Source organism: Heteronotia binoei, chromosome 2 (genome assembly GCF_032191835.1).
Source record: "Heteronotia binoei isolate CCM8104 ecotype False Entrance Well chromosome 2, APGP_CSIRO_Hbin_v1, whole genome shotgun sequence".
Classification (NCBI taxonomy): domain Eukaryota; kingdom Metazoa; phylum Chordata; class Lepidosauria; order Squamata; family Gekkonidae; genus Heteronotia; species Heteronotia binoei.
The window spans coordinates 61,160,214-61,182,306 of NC_083224.1; the positions used below are offsets into that span (position 1 = coordinate 61,160,214).

The window sequence follows — 22,093 nt, forward strand, 5'->3', positions numbered from 1 at the left end:
CAATAACAGCAGCATGATACTCTGTCCCCACTTGAGGAAAAGGGATAACCTAGAGGCTGGAGACAGCCAGACTGCTGTTCACTTTTCCCAACACATTCCTGCAACAAGAGAGTGAATAGTCCACAGCGTTTTTGAATGCCTGTGAGTATTCCTAGATGGACAGGACACAGTTGGAGCAGAAACTGGCCTTGCGACTTTGCAAGCATAATTTTTAAAAATTATTATTTAGATATGTGTACTCCTTTCTGCCCTCCAGCAGGAGACCCAAAGCAGCTTACACCACTGATCTGTGCCTCCATTTTATCCTCACAAATTTGTGAGATAGATTAGGCTGAGAGTGACTGGCCCAAGACTATCCAAGGAGCTTTCCCAGGCAAGAGTGGGGATCCTAGTCTAGCTCTCTAACCACTATCTCATGCTGGCTCCCATTAAGAATCATTCTCAGCCTTTCTACCAGTCAGAGTTTATAGCACTTCATCTTAAGTGTACAATACTGCTGACATCTCAGACAGGGCAGAAAGTTTTACATCATCCTTGTAATGTAGGTCAGTATTACTATCCTCATGTTGCAGGCTGAAAGAAAGCAGCTTGCTTAAAGTCACCTAATGCATTCCAGGCAGAGTGAGATGAGCAGGGTGGGAAAGAATACAGGAACATCTTTACTAGCTGCATTATTTTGCTGAGGATTTTTCCTTCTTCTGTTCAGATCAAGGCCATCCCAAGAGTCTTTGGTGTTCTAAGTGGTGTCCCTGCCCCCCATCTGGGAGTGCGCAGAGCCAGGCAGGTAGGGAGCTACTGCTGCTAGCTGAGTGGCATGATGCCAGCATTCTTCCTGAGCATGCCCTGGCCTCCAGCCCCTTCACTAATCAAGTGCTGCGCCTGGACGGCTGCACTGGAGCCAGTAGTTCTTAGTGTGTGGCTGACAGCACAGCTCTTCAGAGCAGCCAACATATGAGTTCAGAACCACCTAGAGGTAGAGGAACTAGAGATCAAATTGCCAACATTCGCTGGATTATGGAGAAAGCATGGGAGTACCATAAAAATGTCCATTTCTGCTTCATTGACTACGCTAAAGCCTTTGATTGTGTAGATCACAACAAACTGGCAAGTCCTTAAAGAGATGGGAGTACTAGACCACCTCACATGTCTCCTGAGAAACCTATATAAGGGTCAAGAAGCAACAGTCAGAACAGGATATGAAACAACTAATTGGTTTCTAATAGGAAAAGGAGTTCGACAAGGACGCATATTGTTACCCTGCTTATTTAATTTATATGCAGAGTACATCATGTGGAATGCCAGCCTGGATGAAGCTGAAGCCAGAATTAAGATTGCCGAAAAAAACATCAACATCAGATATGCAGACGACACCACTCTAATGGCAGAAAGTGAAGAGGACCTAAAGAACCTCTTGTTGAGGGTGAAAGAGGAGAGCACAAAAGTAGACTTGAAATTCAACAACAAAAAAACTTAAGATCATGGCATCCAGCCCCATCACTCCTTGGCAAACAGAAGGGGAAGACATGGAAGTGGTGACAAACTTCACATTCCTGGGATCCAAGATTACTGCAGATGGTGACTGTAGCCATGAAATTAAAAGACGTTTGGTCCTTGAGAGGACAGCTATGGCAAACCTAGGCAGTATAATAAAAAGTAGAGACATCACTGTGCCAACAAAAGTCCGCATAGTCAAAGCGATGGTATTCCCAGTAGTAATGTATGGCTGTGAGAGTTGGACCATAAGGAAGGCCGAGCACAGAACAGATGCTTTCGAATTATGGTGCTGGAGAAGACCCTGATGCTGGGAAAGACAGAAGGCAAAAAGATGAGATGGCTGGACAGCGTTACTGATATAGCCAACATGAATTTGAGCGTACTTCAGAGAATGGTGGAAGACAAGAGGGCCTGGCGTGACTTGGTCCATTGGATCGCAAAGAGTCAGACTCAACTGTGTGACTGAACAACAAAAAGATATTCTGGGTCAAGGAGAACGGTGGGACCTAAATACTTAAATAAATATACATGTAGTTTGATCACTTAGCCATTTCACTTACATTAGCATAAATACCACAAAGAATACTTTGAAAACCTATTTGCATACTGCTGCTATCCCTGACAAAAATTGCAGCAATCAGTATCTAGCATACAACAAAGGTCCTTTGATCTGGGCTATTACAAAATGTGAACTGGACAGAAAAGAAGCCCAAAGACGGTGCTCCTTCATATGAATCTTGCCTATATTCCGGCTTCCTGCAGAATCTTCTCTCACACATTGTATAGTGGTGTTTTAAGAAAGATAACCAATATTTACAAATTGGCAACTCCTACTATCAATGTGGTCTTGGAGGGTTGTAAGCACAGAGATGCACATTCCTAGACTAATCTTAGTCACTGCCCATTAAAGGAACCACTGAATATTATTCAACATAAAAGTAACACTGTTCATTATTAAAATCTTGTGCTCCATAACATTCAGTCTTTGAAAGTCAAAACGAAGTTTGCCAGATCCTAAACCAAAGGTTCCAGTCCCTGTAATCAGCTACACTCTCTTTTAATAGAAAAATAAACCCAAAAATATGAAGCGTATTATTTTTGTATTTATACTCAAATCACCTTGATATTTTTAAACTCAAATTGCCAAAACAATGATATTGTTATATTTCAACAATGAGAGTCCAGTATCTTCTCTGTCTCATAATTAAATCTTCTTACCATGCCCTCTGTTTAATTCAGAAATGAAATCTGGTTTAATCTAGCTGACCCAGCCATCATGATCAACTGGGAAACCAGAAGTCTTCAGTCAGGTTCTGCATACAAATGAAGGAAGGAGGAATGTAAGCCAAAATGCCCTCAAAACGAGGTTGGGGAATTGTCAGGTGGGCACCTGGCTTAATAAGGATCTTTTAATCTATGTATACAGGATTCACGTCCAGAAATTATTGCTTACATTTACCAAGAACACTAATTAAGTAAAACAATTAAAATTTATTCCAGAAAAATATAGAACTCACATACAAGACAATGTGCTCATGAAACATACATACAGTCCTAATAAAAATAGAATATCAGAGATAACACAAGGATGTACAAACAGGGTGATAATTACCAATTGTAGTCTTCCAGGAAGGCTCCAATGGCAGAAAAATGAGGACTAGGGGGAAAGGGACCCTCAACTTGGCCAAGAATCGGGGGTGGATCTAAACAGCAGGATAGGGATACTGCTAGATGCACACGTGTAAAAAGTTGGGTCAGAGGTTATAAGGCTTCCCCTGAGCCCTTAGGGGATGGGAGGTACAGGGGCGGATGACAGGTGGTCAGCTGGTGCATGACCTCAGAAAAAGGGGCAGCTCTGCAGTGACCATAAGGGCTGGACTTATGCAGTAGCCAATAGCCAGTTAATTGGCAACCCCTGGTTGGATGCTCATAGCTAACCAATGAGCAGACTTGGCCTTAGTTACCTGATTGGACTTCCAGGCAACGAAGGGCCAAGGTGGGAGGCTCCAAGGTGACCATCAAAGGAAAGAATGTGTGACATTCCTGGGGTGGGGGTAACTGAAATCTATTAAACATACCAAAAAGGTGTCAATAGATGGCCAAATTGCTACCTAAGGTGGCACCCAATCTATACAGACACTTGGCTCTGTATGATGCTGTTCTTCCTCTTCTTTATTCCTCTGCTGGTGCCATCTTTTGTCTTGGTTCCGATGAACAAAGGCTGAGGCAATCTGGCAGATTCCCCTCCTGGGGTGAATTTGATTGCCTTATGCACAGGTGACATCTATTGTATACGTGAGCATCTTACTTTGCTGTCATGGAGTCTTGTGATAGTGGCTAGTGGTTTTAGCCTTCCCATAGGGATTCCATGGTCAGGGGCTGGAAACCGCTTGTCTGGACAGTCCCTGACAGCACACCTTCTCCCGCTGCAATGTTACTAGTGCTCATATAAGTTCCTTATATTGAGGTAGACAAAAACCCACATTTCTTGGCAGATGTGTGTGAGTTGTATCTCCAGGCGGCCTGGCAACCGTACTGGTGATCACGATTTCCATGTGTATGAAAAGTAGGGGGCTTTTTGCTCACAGGAAGGGACTTCATGAGAACAATCACTGATGAGCTTCATGCTTAGCATGAACAACAGAGATATGTTCATGACATGCGATCACAGCATGAATAAACTGCTGGTAGTAATCTAAATTATAAACCACAGTGTGATTGTCTGGGCTGATTGAAACTTTTTTCATTTGAATTGCATGCATCTCTGAAAAGACTTTTTCCATCAAAGTGTCCTCTCCACTTGGTTCTATACTGCAGGGAGTGATACAAAGATATCACTTGTAAATGATTGTATTGGCATCTGCAAGGAAGCCTTAATATTGTGCTGCAGCAAGAGATTTCAACAGGTCTTCATTTCCCATCAGGCTTTATTCCACAATTATCTCACTTCTTATACCTGCTAATATTCAACATCTAATAGTCTATTTGGGGGAGAAACAGGAAACAAACTTCACCCACCAATCAAAATAGAGTATTGGGATGAATAAAAGAAAGAATTTATTTATTTGGGCTGCTATTAGCCATGTTATTAAAAATGCTTGAAGTGTCTTTCAACAAAAGCAGAAGAAAAGGGCATAAATACATTATAAAACAAGATAAATTAATAATCAGCTAATTAAATTAGCAAAAAAGTAGCATTTATTTATTTAAAATATTTATATTCCTCCTTATCTTTTCAGACTCAGGGTGGCTAAGAAAGCAATAGCTACTAGGAAAGTAAGACAATGCAAGTGTCCAGCAGCAACAGGCGGGGGGGAACCACAGTTAAAAAATAGTTCAAATGACAAAAATAGCAGGCATTAAAACCTAATAGAACAATCAGCAAAACAATCAACAATATTAATAAAATATCAAATGTGAGCGTACCTACATAATTAATAAGAGTATGTACAAATGAAAATATTTTGACTCATTGCCTAAACTTGGATGGTCTAGGTACAAGGAAAACAGTAGTGAGGACTATCAACATCTGAGGAACCACCACAGAAAAAACCCTGTTTCTGTCTCCACCCACCTTACCACAGAAGGTAAAGGCTCACAGAATGCAGCTTCATGTGCTGGTCTTCAATGATGAGCTCATTCATAGAGGAAGCAGCAGTCTTTCAGGTACCCAGGTCCCATAATAAATATATTTTGCTGTCAAGTCACAGCTGACTTAGTGACCTTGTGGTTTGCCATTGCCTGCCTCTGCATTGTGACCCTGGGCTTCCTTGGTTAGCTCCCATCTAAATACTAATGAGAGCCAACCCTGCTTAGCTTCTGAGACTGGGCTAGCCTGGCTATCCAGATCAGGGCAGATCCAAGTATTTTGTTATTGGGACACAGTAAATGTAGTAACAGCATTTTGAATGTGGGCTGAAAATGAACAAGTAGCTACTATAGTTTGTTTTGATTTGGTAGAATATGTCCATACCAATCAGCAGCTTTGGTGCCACAATCACACCATTTGAACTTTCCAGACATTTTTCAAAGGCAGTCCAATGAACAGTTTAACAGTAACTTAACCTAGATGTGATCACAGAATGGACAGTTGTGGTTAGAATTTGCTTTTCATGTATGTAGTTGGCAACAATACTCCCTCTAAGCTGTGGAGTCTTGTGAGCAAAAAAATCTCCTTTGTGAGCTACTGGCATTAAAGTTGTGAGCTACTGCATAAATTAGTTGGCTCTCCGGCCATTTTTCTTGAGCTAAGCAAAAAATGTGTGAGCCGGAGGCTAAAAACTGTGAACTAGCTCACACTAACTCAGCTTAGAGGGAACACTGGGTGGCACATCAGTCAACATTGGAGAAATTTTGTGTAGATGACATCTCATTCCAAATTTCCAGATGATCTTTCTCAGTGGCTTCATGTAGATATTAAACACCACAAGGAAGAGGAAGAACATGGCAAGAGTCGTAAGACTTCAGATTAAAGGTGCCACAAAATGATTAGCTATACCCCAGCACCACCTTCTGGAATGAGTTAGCCAGATAGGAACAGAACCACCAACATCTGATACCCATTGCAGCTATCCAAAAAGATATCAGGGACAATGGTATCAAAAGAAATTTAGGAGAAACAGCATGGTTGCACTCCCCCTGTCTGTCTCAGAACAGACAGCAGAAGTTTCTCAATGACAGCGTCCAAGGCAGTTTAATTTCCCAAATCAGGCAAAACACAGGACTGAAAAGAAGGGTGCAGTCTTAAAGAGAGTTAAGGCAACAGGCTTAGAAGGATGGAATTTTGCTTATGACTGTACTGTTGATAACACACAAATATCTGAAATTCCCAAATGCCCATCTACTCTAGAGTTTTGCCTTAAAAGGTGACATTTCCTACTGATCAATAATTATTAAAATTATTTGTGATCACACTTATTGGGGATCACACTTATTGTGACCCCTAATAAGTGATCAGAGATGGCTTCTTCAGAAGGGTTTTTAAGACCGACACTACCTACTTTAATGCAGCACTCACTACCCCCTGGATCCAAGCAGGCAACTCCATGCAAGCTTTAAAACCTAAGATGGGCAAGGATCAAGCAGACATACACTTCTGAACAAACTGTCCATAGCACTGGTCCTCCTCACTAAATGAAATTCATCCAACCAGTTGGGATTTGGCTGGACTCTGATAACATTCTTAGTGACAGGACACACTATTTGAATGTCTGATTTGACAGCCTTAAATGTCAAATCAGACATTCAACTAATGCGTCTTTGTGGAACATTATTTAAATTATTGTTTAAAAGTTTAGACCCAATGTGAGCAACTTTCTGCTCACCTTCCTTTCGCACCAAAGAGCACACAGGTCCCTTGGAAAGGAAACCAAACAAAAACTGGATGCTAAAGCAGAAGGAAGGAAAGAATGTTAAGTAGGGGTGGGAGAAGGATGGGGGAGAGAAGAAGGGGAGACTTCACACTCATGGTGTGGAGGGATCATTTTTAAAAAGGAATGGATGTTTGTTTCAAACTATTTTTAATGTAACATAGACATGGCATGAGATCGCCACATGCACCAAAAGGACTGACTGGCAGGGCGGCTGTTGCAGTTCTTCTGAAAGGTTAGCAAATGAAAAGCACAAAGAGATGAAACCAAGAGGGTGGGATATTTGTAGCTGGATCCTTGGGCTAACAAAGCCATATATAGGCACTTCCAATCACAACATTGCAACCCAGCCACAGAGTCTGAATTTATAACAAGCATTCTGTATCATCTCTCAAAGTGCATTCCATCCTACAGTTTCTAAGCACTACATCAGTGCCCCTGTGACCATTTTATACTGCAGAGTATAAAAATTTGGGGAATGGGAAGACTTTCCATTATGTCATTCAGTAAGACAGTAGAAAATCTGGTCTGGGATAAGATTATACCCAGCTGGGCCATGGCTCCAAATGGTCAGTCAAATATGCCATTTGGCTGGGTATTACTTGATACTATAAAATATTCCATGAAGTCAAAAACATAGTGTGACAGTCTACTTTTTATTGCATCATTAATCAACAGCAAGAGCCCCCCATTTATTAGTTCTACAGGATCTCCCCCAAACTACACCCATTTAAGAATCAGCATCCCTCCTGGCCCAGCAATGCTACCCTTTCAGCATGACCTAGCACCTCCTACTGGCCAAGTGTTATAACTGCTCAAATCAACATTGGGCTTTGAGGTTTTTTCCCCCTTGCCTTGCAAGCAGAGCTACATTCAGTCCTCTTACAAGCTTCAGTCTACCTCTTTGAGCTCCTCCATGTCAGTCAATGTTATTGGCTAGCATAAGGCTTTGGGAGAAAAATCAAAGCACATGGAATAATCCATATGGCAGCCTCACTGGCAACCAGATATCCAAGAAAACATAACAGAAAGAATACACGAGGTAGCGACAGGGACTGATGTGTGTTTCCATATTCCAAAATCCTCTCTGGCATGACTAGCAGGCATGAAAGTGCAAGCACTTGTCATAGGAAGATTATTCTCAGTGGGAGATCATACAGAGGAGTTCAAAGTCCTGCCCAAGTGCCAAAAAACCCAAGCTTCCTATTTCTTATGGATCAGGAAGATGGCTGGGAATCAGTATCTGCTTCAATATGACATGAGTTCTCTTGGGCAATATTCCCAACCAATAAGTGTGACCCCTAATATATGTTGAGTGACACACTAGCAGTTCTCACAGAGACAGCATGACACACAACAGCTGTACGGTATACCTGTCTTAGTGATACTAGGGAATAAAATGATATTTGAATATGGAATAAAAAGATGAAGGCCTGAGGGGGCAGACCTGTAGAGCCAGGATGCCCCCCCACAGCACAGTTCCTGGGACAGAACTCAGATGCTTCATTTTGAAATCATACTTGGTAGCTCCCACCAATCTGAGCTGTCCTTAACAGGCAAAAGACAAAGGAGATCCTTCAAGCTTGTTGAAAGCACTGTTACAAAACTGGGGAGAATGCGGGATATGGGGAAAGTTATCTGCAAAAGATAGTGGGTAGAGACATCAGCAGTTTAGATTTACAACATCAAGACTACACAGTTCCACTACCAGCAGAACAAGGGATTACAAGAGCTTTGTAGTCATTATTTTTGCCATCAGTGGATGAAGCCAGAAAAGCAAACCAAGAGGCATCTCCTGGACCTGGTGATCTTGGAGCAATTCTTGGCCATTCTTTCATCAGAGATGGAGTGATGGGTGAGAAAAATGCAGAACAGGCAGGGACCCTGGTAGACGGTTTCAAAAAACCTCCAACTGTTGCTAGGTCTCACTTTTGTTTGCCTGTCTCACTTAGGCAAGGCAAGTTCCAAATATTTAGCTCTTATAGGTACAAATATATTTAGCTTCTGATGTTAATGGCTCAGAACTTCTCTGGACTCAACCTAGTTACTAGAATGGTGCAACATACTCAACTAAGAGCTGTTTCATATATTATTTACTCCCTCTGCTTGCAGAACTGCATCTGATTTCCCTGCAATTAACACTGGAAGGAGAACCTGAGTCTCTTTGCCCGCAGCAAGGTCTAGACCTCACTATGTCTAAGATTTATGAACCCACTTCAAATGTTACGTTAACTGGAAGGAATTAGAAGCACAAGGGAGAAGCACAAGCTTCTTTAAGCTGCACAGTGTAATGCCCACACCTGCTCTGATGCTCTTCTTCCAAGATGGTGTAGGTCCATGAACATTAAAAGGATTCTTGGGAGCCTCTGATTGAAGCTCCACAGATAACTTCAAGAGAAAGGGCTGATCTCCTTATAATGTTGGCATTTACTCCTTTCTTGAAGCTGCTAGAGGTACTTTTCCCAAGCAACTTAATCATAATTCCCGCCTCTCTTATTTCAGCAAATATTTAAAATATTTCTATCCTGCTTCTTGACAAGTTTGTAACCAAGGCTACTATCAGCATATTAAAACAATAAACCTATTGAAATCCCTCAAACACAACCTTCTAAGACCCAACACAACATCACAACAATGTCAACAATAAAAATGCATCAAATTAAAAATTGGGAGTTGGGAGTAAGCAGTGAAATGGCTAAGTCTGCAGATGACACTAAATAGTTTAGGGAGGTGAAAACCAGGGTAGACTGTGAGGCACTCCAGAGGGATCTGTCAAGGTTGGACAAACGGGCTTCAATGTGTCAAATGAGGTTCTATGTGGGCAAATGCAACTAATGCACAATATTGACCTTGATGGACCAGCAGTATGATTCAATGAAAGGGAGGATTATGAAACTAACCTTCCTGCCCCCCAGTCTATTTTCAACCCTGGAAGGGAAAACTATTGTCATCTCTTTTCCCTTCCACTTTCAATATAAGAATAACACACAAATTACAATTACTTCCAGACAGCTTTCTGCACCTACTGAAGTTTCTGAATAGCCTTCCAAAGCAGCCCTGTGGAGGTTACTGTGGCATGGATCAGCATGGCCAGGTCAACTGCAGGGGCCAACATCCAGACCCAATGGAGATGACAGAAAGTATTCTTGGCAGCTAAACTTGACATGTTTCTCTCACTACAACATATATCCCTCACAAACTCAAGTTAGCTGGAGCTAGTCACAAATTGGAAACACAATAACCTCCAAGAACAGCCCCTTATCAACCAGCATCACTTCTGTCTTGTCAGGATTCAACCTTTTTCAGCCTTAGCAGCTTGACCACAGTGGGCAGGCACCCAGGCTGGCCACAGCTGGCTAAGATTTTAAAAATGTAGAGGTCAATTCATTAGCATATTGATGACACCCAATCCCTGTGATATGGGCAATAAGAGTTTCAAATGCAGATCAAATAGTAAAGAAAACAGAATAGTAAAGACACAGAAAACCCCATAAGACATATCCTTTGCTGATTATATCAAATCTTCATTAGTGTTCCTGCTCTACATTATATTAAATCTTCACAGAACATGATTGGTAAGAAATAATTTACCTCACTCTAATGTGGCTCCTCTAATCTGAACCTCAGGGTGGGGGGTGGGGAGGGGAGACAAGCAATTAATGCTTTGTTGTACATGTGAATTCTTGGAATTACCCTGTTGTACAAGTCTGAGCTGTTCATGCACAAGACAAACCACTTGGCAAATGTTCAGCTCCAATGACGGCAACACACAATTCAAGTCAAAGCAGATGTTCAAGCACATCCATTCACAGATTTCCCAGTGCCATGTCTGATTTGGCCCTCAGAAAATGCTCTCATATTTACTACAGGAAAAACCCAGCATTGGCATTCTGCTAAGAATGTGCACTAGAAAACAGTCGATGTGGCATACCTTGAGGGTACAGAGAATCATCTGAGGGTCACATTGTTTAGTTGCTCTTCAACAATCAGAATGCCTCCTTTCCCATTTGGCACCAATTAAACCATATCACTGAACAATTCGTCATTCATTTTTCAAGGAGCAATTTATTCTAAAAAACTGGGCAAATAACAACTCCCCCCACCAGGGAAACTATGTCTGCTGAAATAGGAGCATAAATTAATTGACCTAGTTTCACACCATCCTAATCCTGGGAATCTATCAGTGGCTAAAAGGGAACATTACTTTTTCAGTAAAGCCTACTGTTAAAAGTGCTGGCAGCAATTACTTCCCATCATGCCCAGCAGGGTTTTGCAGAGTTTGCTTCCCAACAGAAATGGGGCAGCTGTTTTGCAGTGAGTGGCAGCTCTGTATAAAGCAGGAGGGGAGCCAGAAGAATCCCACAAAGCAAGGATGGAGCACTTGCTCAAGCTGGAATTCAGCCAAGCTGCATGAGCAAACTCCCCTTCTCATGCAAAATATCTTCCATGCAAAGTGACACCACATCTAAAAAACAGTTTGGACAGCAGAAACATGTTTCCGCCATGTCAAGTTCCATAATACTTCTGTATTTAAGAGCCACTCTAGACCTCAGATCTAAGATCTAGCCATGTTCCACCCAGAACACAGCATGTACTCCATGGGTTTCTTTTTCACTATCTTTACCCTGGGAATCAAGGCAACATTGATAAGATTCTGAGTTTCCCGTGAAGGCGCTGATCAGGATCAAACCTGTTAACTTTCAGCAAAGTTGCTGTCCCATATGTCTGCACCCTTCAAATCATATATTGGTGGGTGGGGGGCTGGGAATAAGTAAGAAAGAGAACATGGCTGTAGGTAATTAAACCTCAGCTCTATCTATTCAACCACTGTAGGTCAGAAATGGGGGGGGGGGAGATGTCAAACTTGCATGAGACAAAAAATAAAATAAGGTAGTAATGGAAGTTAACGTGATGTTATTAAAATGGTTATAAAATAAACTCTATTTGATAAGTTAATAGAAAGGGGGGGGGCCTGATTCTTATTGAGAGTCTGCTGGAAAAGCTAGTTCTGTGCAATTCTGAAATACAGAGAAACCCTCTCAGGGTTTGGGGTTTGTGAAGCACCATGTAACAGAAGCTTTTGAGGACTGATTCATAAATGCCCTTTTATCACTTGAAGGTTCTTATGTGTGAACAATCCCCAACAGAAAGCTTTGTCAGTGACTTATATGTGATACACATGTTCAAGTCATCATTTTGTATCTTTTTGTTTTCTCTAACCCTGCCCCCAATATCCTTATTGATTTTTTTTTTTGCCTTTGAGTCTCCTACTACAACCTTTCTTTCCATTCCAGTAATGGAACTCCATTCTGCCCATCTGTCTTGACAGCTGAAAGAGGCATTATAATTTACAGATAAAGGGCCTGGCCTCATCTCTAGTTCTGCAATTGATTAATTGTCCAAGAAGCCTTGTGCAACTGCTTAAGGAACACCCAGCTACTTGCCTGTCTTTGCACTACATTTCCCGCATGGCATGAGTAGGAGCACAGGTCAACACATTCCAAGCCCATTCAGCCCAAATACCATCACAACAGAGAACAGGTCACCCACTTCTAATGACGTGACCCAATGAGATGCATATGCACACTGAGTCACACCTCCCACAGTGTGATTCTATGAGCTGAGACTGGACTCCTTCTGCATAGGGTGATATTGTGAGTCTTCTACCCAGCCTTAGAAGCATTACTCATCTATCCCATCTGTGCAACGCTCTCCCTTCCAAGAAATACAAGCAAGCTTTGCAGCTGAAATCCCTCAGAGTCAATGCTGACTTCTCACATTAGATTTATTCGGTTATGGCTGTTAACTTAATGGCTGTTCACAGCCTGGTTCTGTTCCTAGGGGAGCTGTCTCCTGACACAGGGCCCTTCATACTGCCCCTGTCTGTGTGTAACTAAAGGCCGGTCACTGATACTGTATGCCCCTCCATTCTGCATACTGGGAAATCCACTTTCCCCTCCCACTTTGAGAACACCTGCTCCTGACCTTGATTAATGGCAACTATGCATTAAGAGATTCTGGGCAGCCTCAGATGGAATAATGAGCTTTGCATATCTCCAGGGCCTTGTAGAGCAGGAACACAAAATGCCTTGAGAAGCAGTTATTAAATATATCTTCTGGTAGTCCCGAAAAGTGTGCTCACATGGGGAACCCAAGACACAGAATGTTTCAATTGGTTTGGCAGTGTGACCATCGCACTGCTGTTTTACATTACTGACTCCCAAACTTTGGAATAAATGAACTTCTGCTGTTACTGAGGACTCAGCTGCTGACCTCATCCCAAGCTCCAGAAGCTGTACAAAAACATATTGGAGTCCTGCTGTCTCCAGCATCCACGGCCAGAGTTATGGAAGTGGTGGAAGACTAATCTGTGGATGGCTTTGTGACTGCTAAAGAGCCTTAGTACACCATCTGAAAAATACTATTGTAAGGACTAAACGGCCAGGTGAAAAAATCCTGTAATAAAAGGAGAAATATATGAATCCAACAAAAATCCTATGAAATGCTAAGAAAGCCATTTAAAAGAAATTTTCAAAAACACAATAATGCCCCTCATATTCAAGCCAGTATATGGCAAACAATGCATCCCAAGGACTGGTACACCCAGAGTATTCCAACACCCAGAGAATTCCAACAAGGCAAACTGCTGTTGCATTTGGGGCCATTTGCTCATAGAAAAGGCAGACATTCTTGGACCATGGTATCTGAATTCTTCTGTCCACTGGCATTTTTAAACTGCTGATATTACACTAGCATTTTGCATTCCATGTATTTTATTGTGTTTCTGTTGTTTATATTGCAAGCTGCCTTGGGTTAGACAAGTAGCTAAAAATGTTTGGAATAAATGCGTTTTCGGGTATAAGCTTTAGAGTCAAAGCTCTCTTTGTCACAAACCTTTGTTGGCCTCAAAGGTGCAACCAGACTCAAATCTCTCTCTTCTATTGCAGCAGATGAACACGGCAATAAATAAATAAAATACCCATTGATATGTCTGATCCCTTCCCAGTGCAGCAACACTTCATGGCCAGATCCCACTGGATATCAAGTTAGCAGCCTCCTGAGCTAAATAGAGTTTTTCCAACCAGGCTACAGAGCCAAGAGCTGTACAGATGTGCACAATTATATTGGCATGTATTTAGAGTACACTCAGAATCCATCTCCTCTAATGTAGCAACTCAGAACCTGTTCCTGCTCCCTCACTAAAGGAATATGCTGTAACATAAGCAAATCAGAGGATGATTTCCCCATTCAGTGGGAAAAACAGCTGGGGGAAAGGAATTTGGACAAGATGCAAGAGAATCGTGTGGATGCTCACTTAGTAGAGACTCCCCAATTTTTCAAGGGTCGGAATAGCAATAGCAAGATCTATCCTCTTTCTAGTCCCACAGTCATCAGCTTTTCTTAAAAGGGGGGGGGAGGGGATTTTAATTCTGTAGCTTAACAACAACAAACAAACAAAAAACCGATAGGTCAGTTAGTCACAGCCTAGTCCTCTGCCTATGCATGCCTTTCTGAATACCTCAAAGAAACTTAACCAGTCACAGATCCCCTTCTCCTTTTGCCTAAGGGTATATTTGACCATGATGGTTGCAAGGCAAAAAATTACTGTCCCCCAGAACTTTGCACTCATCCAGGATCTCATTTAAACTGGGCCTGTTAACCCTGCTAAGCATGCTAAGTTAGCATGCCTGTGTGACACCCACCTGAGTTACCAGTATCTGGCATGCTTATTAAACATGCACTTTGCATAGGTAGTAACCAAGTCTAAACAGGACCCAATGCAAGAGCAAAGCTGCACAAGACAGTGCATATACCTTGCCGGCTTCATGTTTTAAGGCAATGCAAATATTTCCACTAAAATTAGCAATTACTTTGGTGCAGGTAATGAGCAAGGAGCTCTATAAAGGATTAAGTACATTTACTATTTAGGATGAGAGGTCTGTCACTAGCTAAGGGGCAACTGATGATCAAAACTGACATGCAGTCAAAATTGTGCCAGCTGCACACCAGACCACACAGTCACTTGGGTATCAGCTTGAGAGAGCAGCCCCATTTGGCTCTTCCAAGTCTTTGAAAAGCTTGCTGGGCAGGTGGTAATTGAAAGATCTTCACACCTGTTCCTGAAACATGTTCAGAGCATCGAGCTAAGCCCCTGCGCATCAAAGCACATTGCTCTCAAGCACTGTATGTCGCAGATCCTCTAGCTGGCTCCAATACATGCCACAGATGCTTCAATGCCTATGTACAGCCACCCTCTGCATACTAACCCCTAACGTAACCTAATCGCTGCAGACAATGCCCCACTAGTCCCATACCAACTGCATGCCACTCATTGCAGTCCTCAGAGTCCAGCTTGGCTCTTTCCAGAGCTAATCCATGTTTATCAGCAGCAATTGAAAAATGACAGGATGACGATGGCAGGCTGGAGGGAGGATGTAAAAATACGCCTAGGATGAGAGACAGAGGAAGAATATTCCCTGGAAAAGAGACAATTTGGCCTGTTTCTTGCCAAGTACAACTCCTGTGTTTCCCCCAAGTTATATGACATCATCCATCAATGTACATGTTTGTGCCTGGCAAGGAATCTAAATGGCAGCCACCAAAGAAGTCACAATAATACTAAAATAATTAACATTTTACTGCCACTCTTGAACAAGACCCTCAAGTCTGCTGTCTGAGCTCACTTAGCTCTTTGCCAGACCTGCCAGCCATCAAGAGAGAAAGCAAGGCTCAAATGAACCCTAGTCTAGAGGTGGTGGTTGGAGTGTCGAACTAGGATCTTGAAGACCCAAGGATCCTCCTCTTCCGTGGAAGCTGGCTTGAAAACCTTGGGCCAGCTACACACTCTCAGCCCAGCTTACCTTGCAGGACTGTTGTGAAGATAAAATGAAGGAGAGGAGAACAGCATGGGCCACTCTAGGTCCCCACTGGGGAGAACAGTGGGGCACAGATGAAGAGAATATATAAATACTCCTTCCCCTCTAGTTCTTCACACACCAAGTGTCTGACCCCCACCTTCTAGTAATTAAGAAGAACCACTGCCTGCATTGTGGACTGATGGGGAGAAGCCAGAGAACACTGCTTACAGGAGCTGCCACCTGTGAGGGTAGGACAGGATTGGATGCCCATGCATTCCCCTTCATACCTACCCCCTGGACTGCAGCAGAAGCTTAAGACACATTTTGTACTTTTACAACATATGCCCCCACACAGAATCAGTTGTAACAAACTGTACAAGCAGCATTCTTCAAAGCTGAGCCTTATTACTCAGGATTTATTTTATTTTATTTTTTAAGACAAGACTGATTCATATTTGTTGGCATCTTTCTTGCATCTTTTCCATTAAGGCAGTGGAAATTTAGTTCAAGCCCATTGTTCAGCCACATCCACACACTGCTGGATATTGCACTACCATGGTGATACAGTAGTCTACAATGCCAAGTCCCACTGCAAATTACCATTAAAAGCATGAGGATAGCACAATGTACACCAATGGGTGAATACAGCACATGCTTTGAGTTGATAGTTGTAAATACTGTTGTATGCGAACACTGGCGGACCAATCCAGACAAAGGCCAAAAGTGGTCAGAGCCCAAGAGAAACATGTCCCATTCTCTGTCATTCTAGTCACCCAAGTCTTGACCTCATCAATATTCTCCAGATTTCTGTTTCCAGTTAAGGGTGTAGCTACTAGATCTTAGGCTGTAATCCATCCTCAAAAACTTGCGACCCCCTGAAAGCATTTCTGGAACCAAGAGAGGGAGCAGATCAAATCTCTAGTTTGTAGGAGAAGCACTACTGCCACCTGCTGGAAATGCAATGCAACACACTCTCCCCGGTGGACATGACAGAAAATGTCAGGATTCACATCAAAAGGAGGGTCAGTTCACCTAACAATATATTCCTGCATCCCAGTCCAGAGAATGGTCTGATTAGAAAGGACCGAGCAGTACCATGGATGGGAGTGGGGAGTGTAATCTGAAAAAGAGAACAGGGAGTGCTCTGCAGTCAAGTTGTAATGATTTTAATTGACACAACTTAAATCAGCCATTTAAATCACTGAGGGAAAAGGCTCATATTAAATAGAAATGTTCTGTTTATCATTCAAATACTTCTAAAACAAGCATACAGACTTATGGATTTACTGCTGAGGCAGGCTTCAAAGAACCTCAGAGGCTATTTTTTATATAGTTAATATCATTGGTATTTTACAAAATTATATGCAACTACTTATCCTGAAACAACTTCACATTCACAATTCCAAACAGGATATCTTTTGCCCAGGGGTCATTTTGTAGAAAAATAGGTGGTGGAGCTCATCCAGGGATTGTTATGCAGCTGCACATACTATTTAATGGACAAGGAGGTGGAGCTCTCAGGAGGAGGTGAAACTCTCAGAAAGGTTCAGGAGATACACTCCTGTGAGCTCCCACTGAATCCAAGGCCTGCTTTTACCATATGGAGACCTGACAATTTTTTTGTTTCTTTGCAGAAAGCTGCTTGGAGTCAAACTACAATGTGCTGGTTCCCTTCAATTACTCTTCCTGCTTTAGTCTGCCCCTTTTTCAGTGTCACAATAACATCTCTGCTTCCACCAAAGGTAAGCCTGCCATGTCTTTCATGGTCCTTTTAACAGGAAACACCAAGGCCTGAACTTGGCCCCCCCTGCATGCAAAGAAGATGCTTTACCTAAAGCCATGGCTACTTCTCAACAGTGGATAAGCTATTGCACTGTATAAGTGATGAGGCTGCTTCCAAGAGAGTAGGGGGTTTTTAACCAAAAAAGCATTTCATAAGAAGGTAATAACTGTAGCTTTAAGAGATGACATTTTTTTTTAATGTTCAGGTTATTATAAAGGTTCAGCTAGAGTTGAAATTTTAAACAGTCATTCAATTCTGATTTTGAATTTCCTTAATGATTACTATTATATGGCAATTATGACTAACTTTACTTAATTTGTTTATTCCATGGGGTTTCTTTTGAATTGAACTATTGTAATATGCTATTGTAATTTTCCTGTATTCAATAAAGTATAAGATTTTTTTAAAAAAAATTTCTGATTTTGAAATGAATAGATTGGTATCTGTCCTGCCCAGCCATAGCTTTAGATGGTTCTTTTGCCCCACCCCCCCTTTCGCCCATGCATTAACAGGCCCAAATGTCACCATTAATACTCACAGCCTAAGCAGCATAGACTGCGCTGCTGGCCCCACCAGAATGATTTGTCACAGTCCAAACATTCGGGGATTAGAGATAATACTCAGGATCTCACCCCCCCCACACCCTTGTCATGGTCCATACCTTACACCACAAAGCAAGGCAAGAAGCAAAAGACAACCAGCAGATTCTCCTTGAAGGGTCAGGTTAGGAAGTCACCAAATGGCACCTGGCATTGTGTATTAGATACCAGAATTGCTTGGCCACGGGAAGAAACCCAAGAGGCTGTAAACTTATCACATGCTAAATGTCACTTGAAATGATTGAAGTGCCCATGATTTTGTCCTCACAGTGATAAATACAACAGCAAGCACAGCCGCCTCTTCCATTAGGCAGCAGTAAGACAACAGATTTGGGGGTTCCTTTTAAGGACAGCAAGCTGTCAATTCATTTATTTTTACACTTTTGCAAGCACAGCAGGGGGTAAAGAGGCGCCATTTGGATTTTCTGCCTCGGGCACCAAAGTGTCTTGGGCTGACCTTGATAGCAGCTCCATTTTCTGAGCAAGCAACAAGTTGGCAAAGCACTCCTCTGCCCATCTGCAAAGAGAAATTGATATACACTTGGAATGTGTGTATCCTGCAGACTCCATTTAAAGCCAGAAAGTTATTTTCTTTCTTTTAAAAAATAATATCCATAATAAATCAGCTCAACATCTTTAGCTGATTAAGAAATGGAAGAGAAAAAAAGTTGGCTTTTATACCCCACTTTTCTCTATCCAAACCAGTTTCAAAGCAGTTTACAATCTCCATCACTTCCTTTCCCCATGTCAAGCACCTTGTGAGGCAGGTACTGCTGAGTGTTCTGAGAAAACTGTGACTGACTGAAAGTCACCCAGCAGGCTCCATGTGATGGAGTGGTGAATCAAACCTGGTTGGTTAGAGTCCACTGCTCTTAACCACTACACCACGCTGGCTCTCAAACAGACCAAGTTATACTAGACGTTTTTATGTCTATCAGAACCACCCTTCAGTCCTGGACAAGTAGAGAATGGAAGAAGCGCACAGGCAATTCCAAGAGTTATTAAAATCCAGAAGAGATGGAAAGATGGTAGCCACTGAAGGTGCTAGGGCAGGGCACCTTCATCTGAGTAACCTGAGGTCACCCACAAGGAGGTGGCACAGTTCAGGGAACACACTGAGATCAGATCATTATCTCAACAGGAGAGGAGGTCTGGTGAAGCCACTTTCTCTCAGCCTGCTCAATCTCTGAACATCTGAAGCTGCCTTATACTGAATCGGACCCTTGGTCCATCAAAGTCAGTACTGTCTTCTCAGACTGGCAGCGGCTCTCCAGGGTCTCAAGCTGAGGTTATTCATGCCTATTTGCGTGGACCCTTTTTTGGAGATGCTGGGGATTGAACCTGGGACCTTCTGCTTACCAAGCAGATGCTCTACCACTGAGCCACAGCCCCATTCATGGCTCTCCAGGGTCTCAAGCTGAGGTTATTCATGCCTATTTGCCTGGACCCTTTTTTGGAGATGCTGGGGATTGAACCTGGGACCTTCTGCTTCCCAAGCAGATGCTCTACCACTGAGCCACAGCCCCGTTCATGGCTCTCTTTGATATATGAGGTGGTATGGATAAATTGCAACCCATCTTGAGAGGTAGACTTTTTAAATACTTAAAATGTGAGAATAAACAACCAACCAGAAAAATAATTGGACTGAAAGGTCAATTCCAAAAACCTGCAAAAACAGCTCATAGAGCCAAGGTCTGTGTTAGGCAGTTCAGTGGATCAAAACATGTTTGTGTTTTATTTAAATAGCTATTTAAATAAATGAACTATTCCATGAGACACTTGGAGCCCTTTTTGGGGAGCACAGAAATGTCCACATAAATATTTTTAAATCCTTCCTTCCTTAACTGTTCATAAATAATAATAAATTAGTAGTAAAGTTGCCTGGATTGTGCTAGGAAAGCAGAGTACTTTTAAACTATTCCTAGAAAAGCCTATTTCCGTACATGCACCCAAGTTAAATTATTTTTCAAACAGAAGCTTGTATACTTCAAACCAACATCAAGAAAGAAAATGATCTAGCATATTGAGGCAGTGGGGGGGTAAGAGCTGGGATGCCCAAAGTCTCTCAGTGTGCTAGATTTCTACATGGAACACTTTTTTATTGGGAAGGGGCCATTCAAACATGCCAAACTAACCCTGCAAGCTGAAGTGCTACAACCTAGAAAAATGAACCTCCTACCCTGAGCCTGCTTTGGTGGGGAGGGTGGGATAGAAATCCAATAAAATAAATAAGACCTCTTACCCTGCGCCTCCAACCCTGAGCCTGCTTCAGCGGGGAGGGTGGGATATAAATCCAATAAAACAAATATATATATATATATATATATATATATATATATATATATAATCTGTGTGTGTGTATAACAAAACTGTAGTGCATTAATAACTTGGGCCAAATAATCCTCCTATGCGTGAAGTGTAGGGCATTGCCTTTCATTTTCTAAAACATTAAACAGACCCTTGCCACCCAGGTTTTAAACTTCCCCTCTTGTCTGTTTCTATAGCTGAAAGCCAGACACTTGTCACCCATTAAAGAAAAAACAGGCTATGGAGGAGGCACCAGAAGCTAGCAAATTTTCCTGATCAATTTGAGGGGCTGCTGCAGCACAGGCTGAGCTGAGACCACCAATTCCAACCTTTGCTGCCTACAAGTACATTCAGGCAACCTCCTCTCTCTAAGCTTTAGCCCCTTACCTGCAACACCAGGGTAACACTGGCCTACCTTACCAGGATGTTGAAAACACCACAACAATGTATGTGAAGCACTTTGAATACTGAGAATGTTGTGTGACTGCTAAGTGTTGCTCCAACGTTACCCCTACCCTTTCTTGGCTTCTTTAGCAATTTTGGAGTTTGCACTTCTCAGGACAGCAAAAGAATATGCAGCCCCTGATCGTCACCATTTCATACATGGATTTCAATTAGCAGAGTTCTGACACACCTGAAGCTTCAGAACTCCTTCTACAAAACTGTACCAAAGCTGCACACGAAGTGGTCTCCTCACAAAAACGGCAACCGCGCATACCAGAAGCACGGGGGCACATACTTTTGTTAGTGGGCTCTCTGTTCACACGGTTGTATATCTCAGAAAAAGGCTTATTAGTCAAAAGACGACTGTCTGAACAGTAGAACCGGGAACCAGTACTGGAGTAAATGTATATTGAAATCACACGTCTGGAAAGGTGCCACTGAACTCCCAATTTGTTCTGCTGCTTCAGCTCAACACAACTGCCCACCTGAACCTTTCTGCAGCGAACTGATTCCTGCGTTAAGCTCCACCCTCCCCCGCCCTGTCCTGAGCGACCCCGCGCGGTGCACCTCCTACCCTGCGCCGTGCACAACAATGCACCGCCTCTCCCCAGCTCCGTAGAGCTTCGAGACAAGCGCAGCCGCTTTCTGCAAGGCCCCGGCTTTCAGCGTCTCCAGCTGGTCTTTCTGCGTCAGTGCACTGCCGCCCAGTTTAACAATACAGTCCACAGCAGCCATCGCGCCGGTGCAGCCCCGCAGAGATTTCCCCCGCTGCAGTCACCGCCCTATAGGTGATATCACTTCCTGACCTAATTAACCCTTTGCATATCAAAGCCCACCGAGTTAAAAGCGCCGGGCTCCAAGGCAAGGCGCGCGTGTGGGGGTTGCTATTGTTATTATTCTAAGAGGGTTAGCGTGTTAAGTGTTTTCGGTCTCTCCGTCTGACAGGAATGGCATTGCGTCAGTTGTAGGTTATGGTCCTGTAACGGCAGAAGCGGCGTCTAATACAAATTCGCCCTTTAGTGAAATTTCTGCAGCTCGAGGATCTTGCCATTTTTAAGGAGTTGTATCGAGGAAAGCATTAAGTACTTCTGAAACAGAGTTGCGCATGGTGCATTTAATCCCAAATGGCTCCCAAGTCTCTCCGCCCCCAAATTAGGCACTGTTTCCTTTATTTCGAGTCTGGAATAAAAACCGGCTTCAAAATCCTACACTTAATCCTAACCACGCGCAATCGGAAAT

General features: G+C 42.7%; 1 protein-coding gene across 1 annotated transcript in view; it reads right to left on the bottom strand.

The window, feature by feature from the left end:
* Positions 1 to 21,653, bottom strand: part of LOC132566283 (uncharacterized) — a 53,601-nt gene extending 31,948 nt beyond the window's left edge. Inside the window, exon 1 of the mRNA XM_060231162.1 lies at positions 21,429 to 21,653. Within this exon, the coding sequence (XP_060087145.1) occupies positions 21,429 to 21,589 (161 nt within the window). The 5' untranslated portion in view covers positions 21,590 to 21,653. The remainder of the gene's footprint in view (positions 1 to 21,428) is intronic.
* Positions 21,654 to 22,093: the final 440 nt, after the last annotated feature.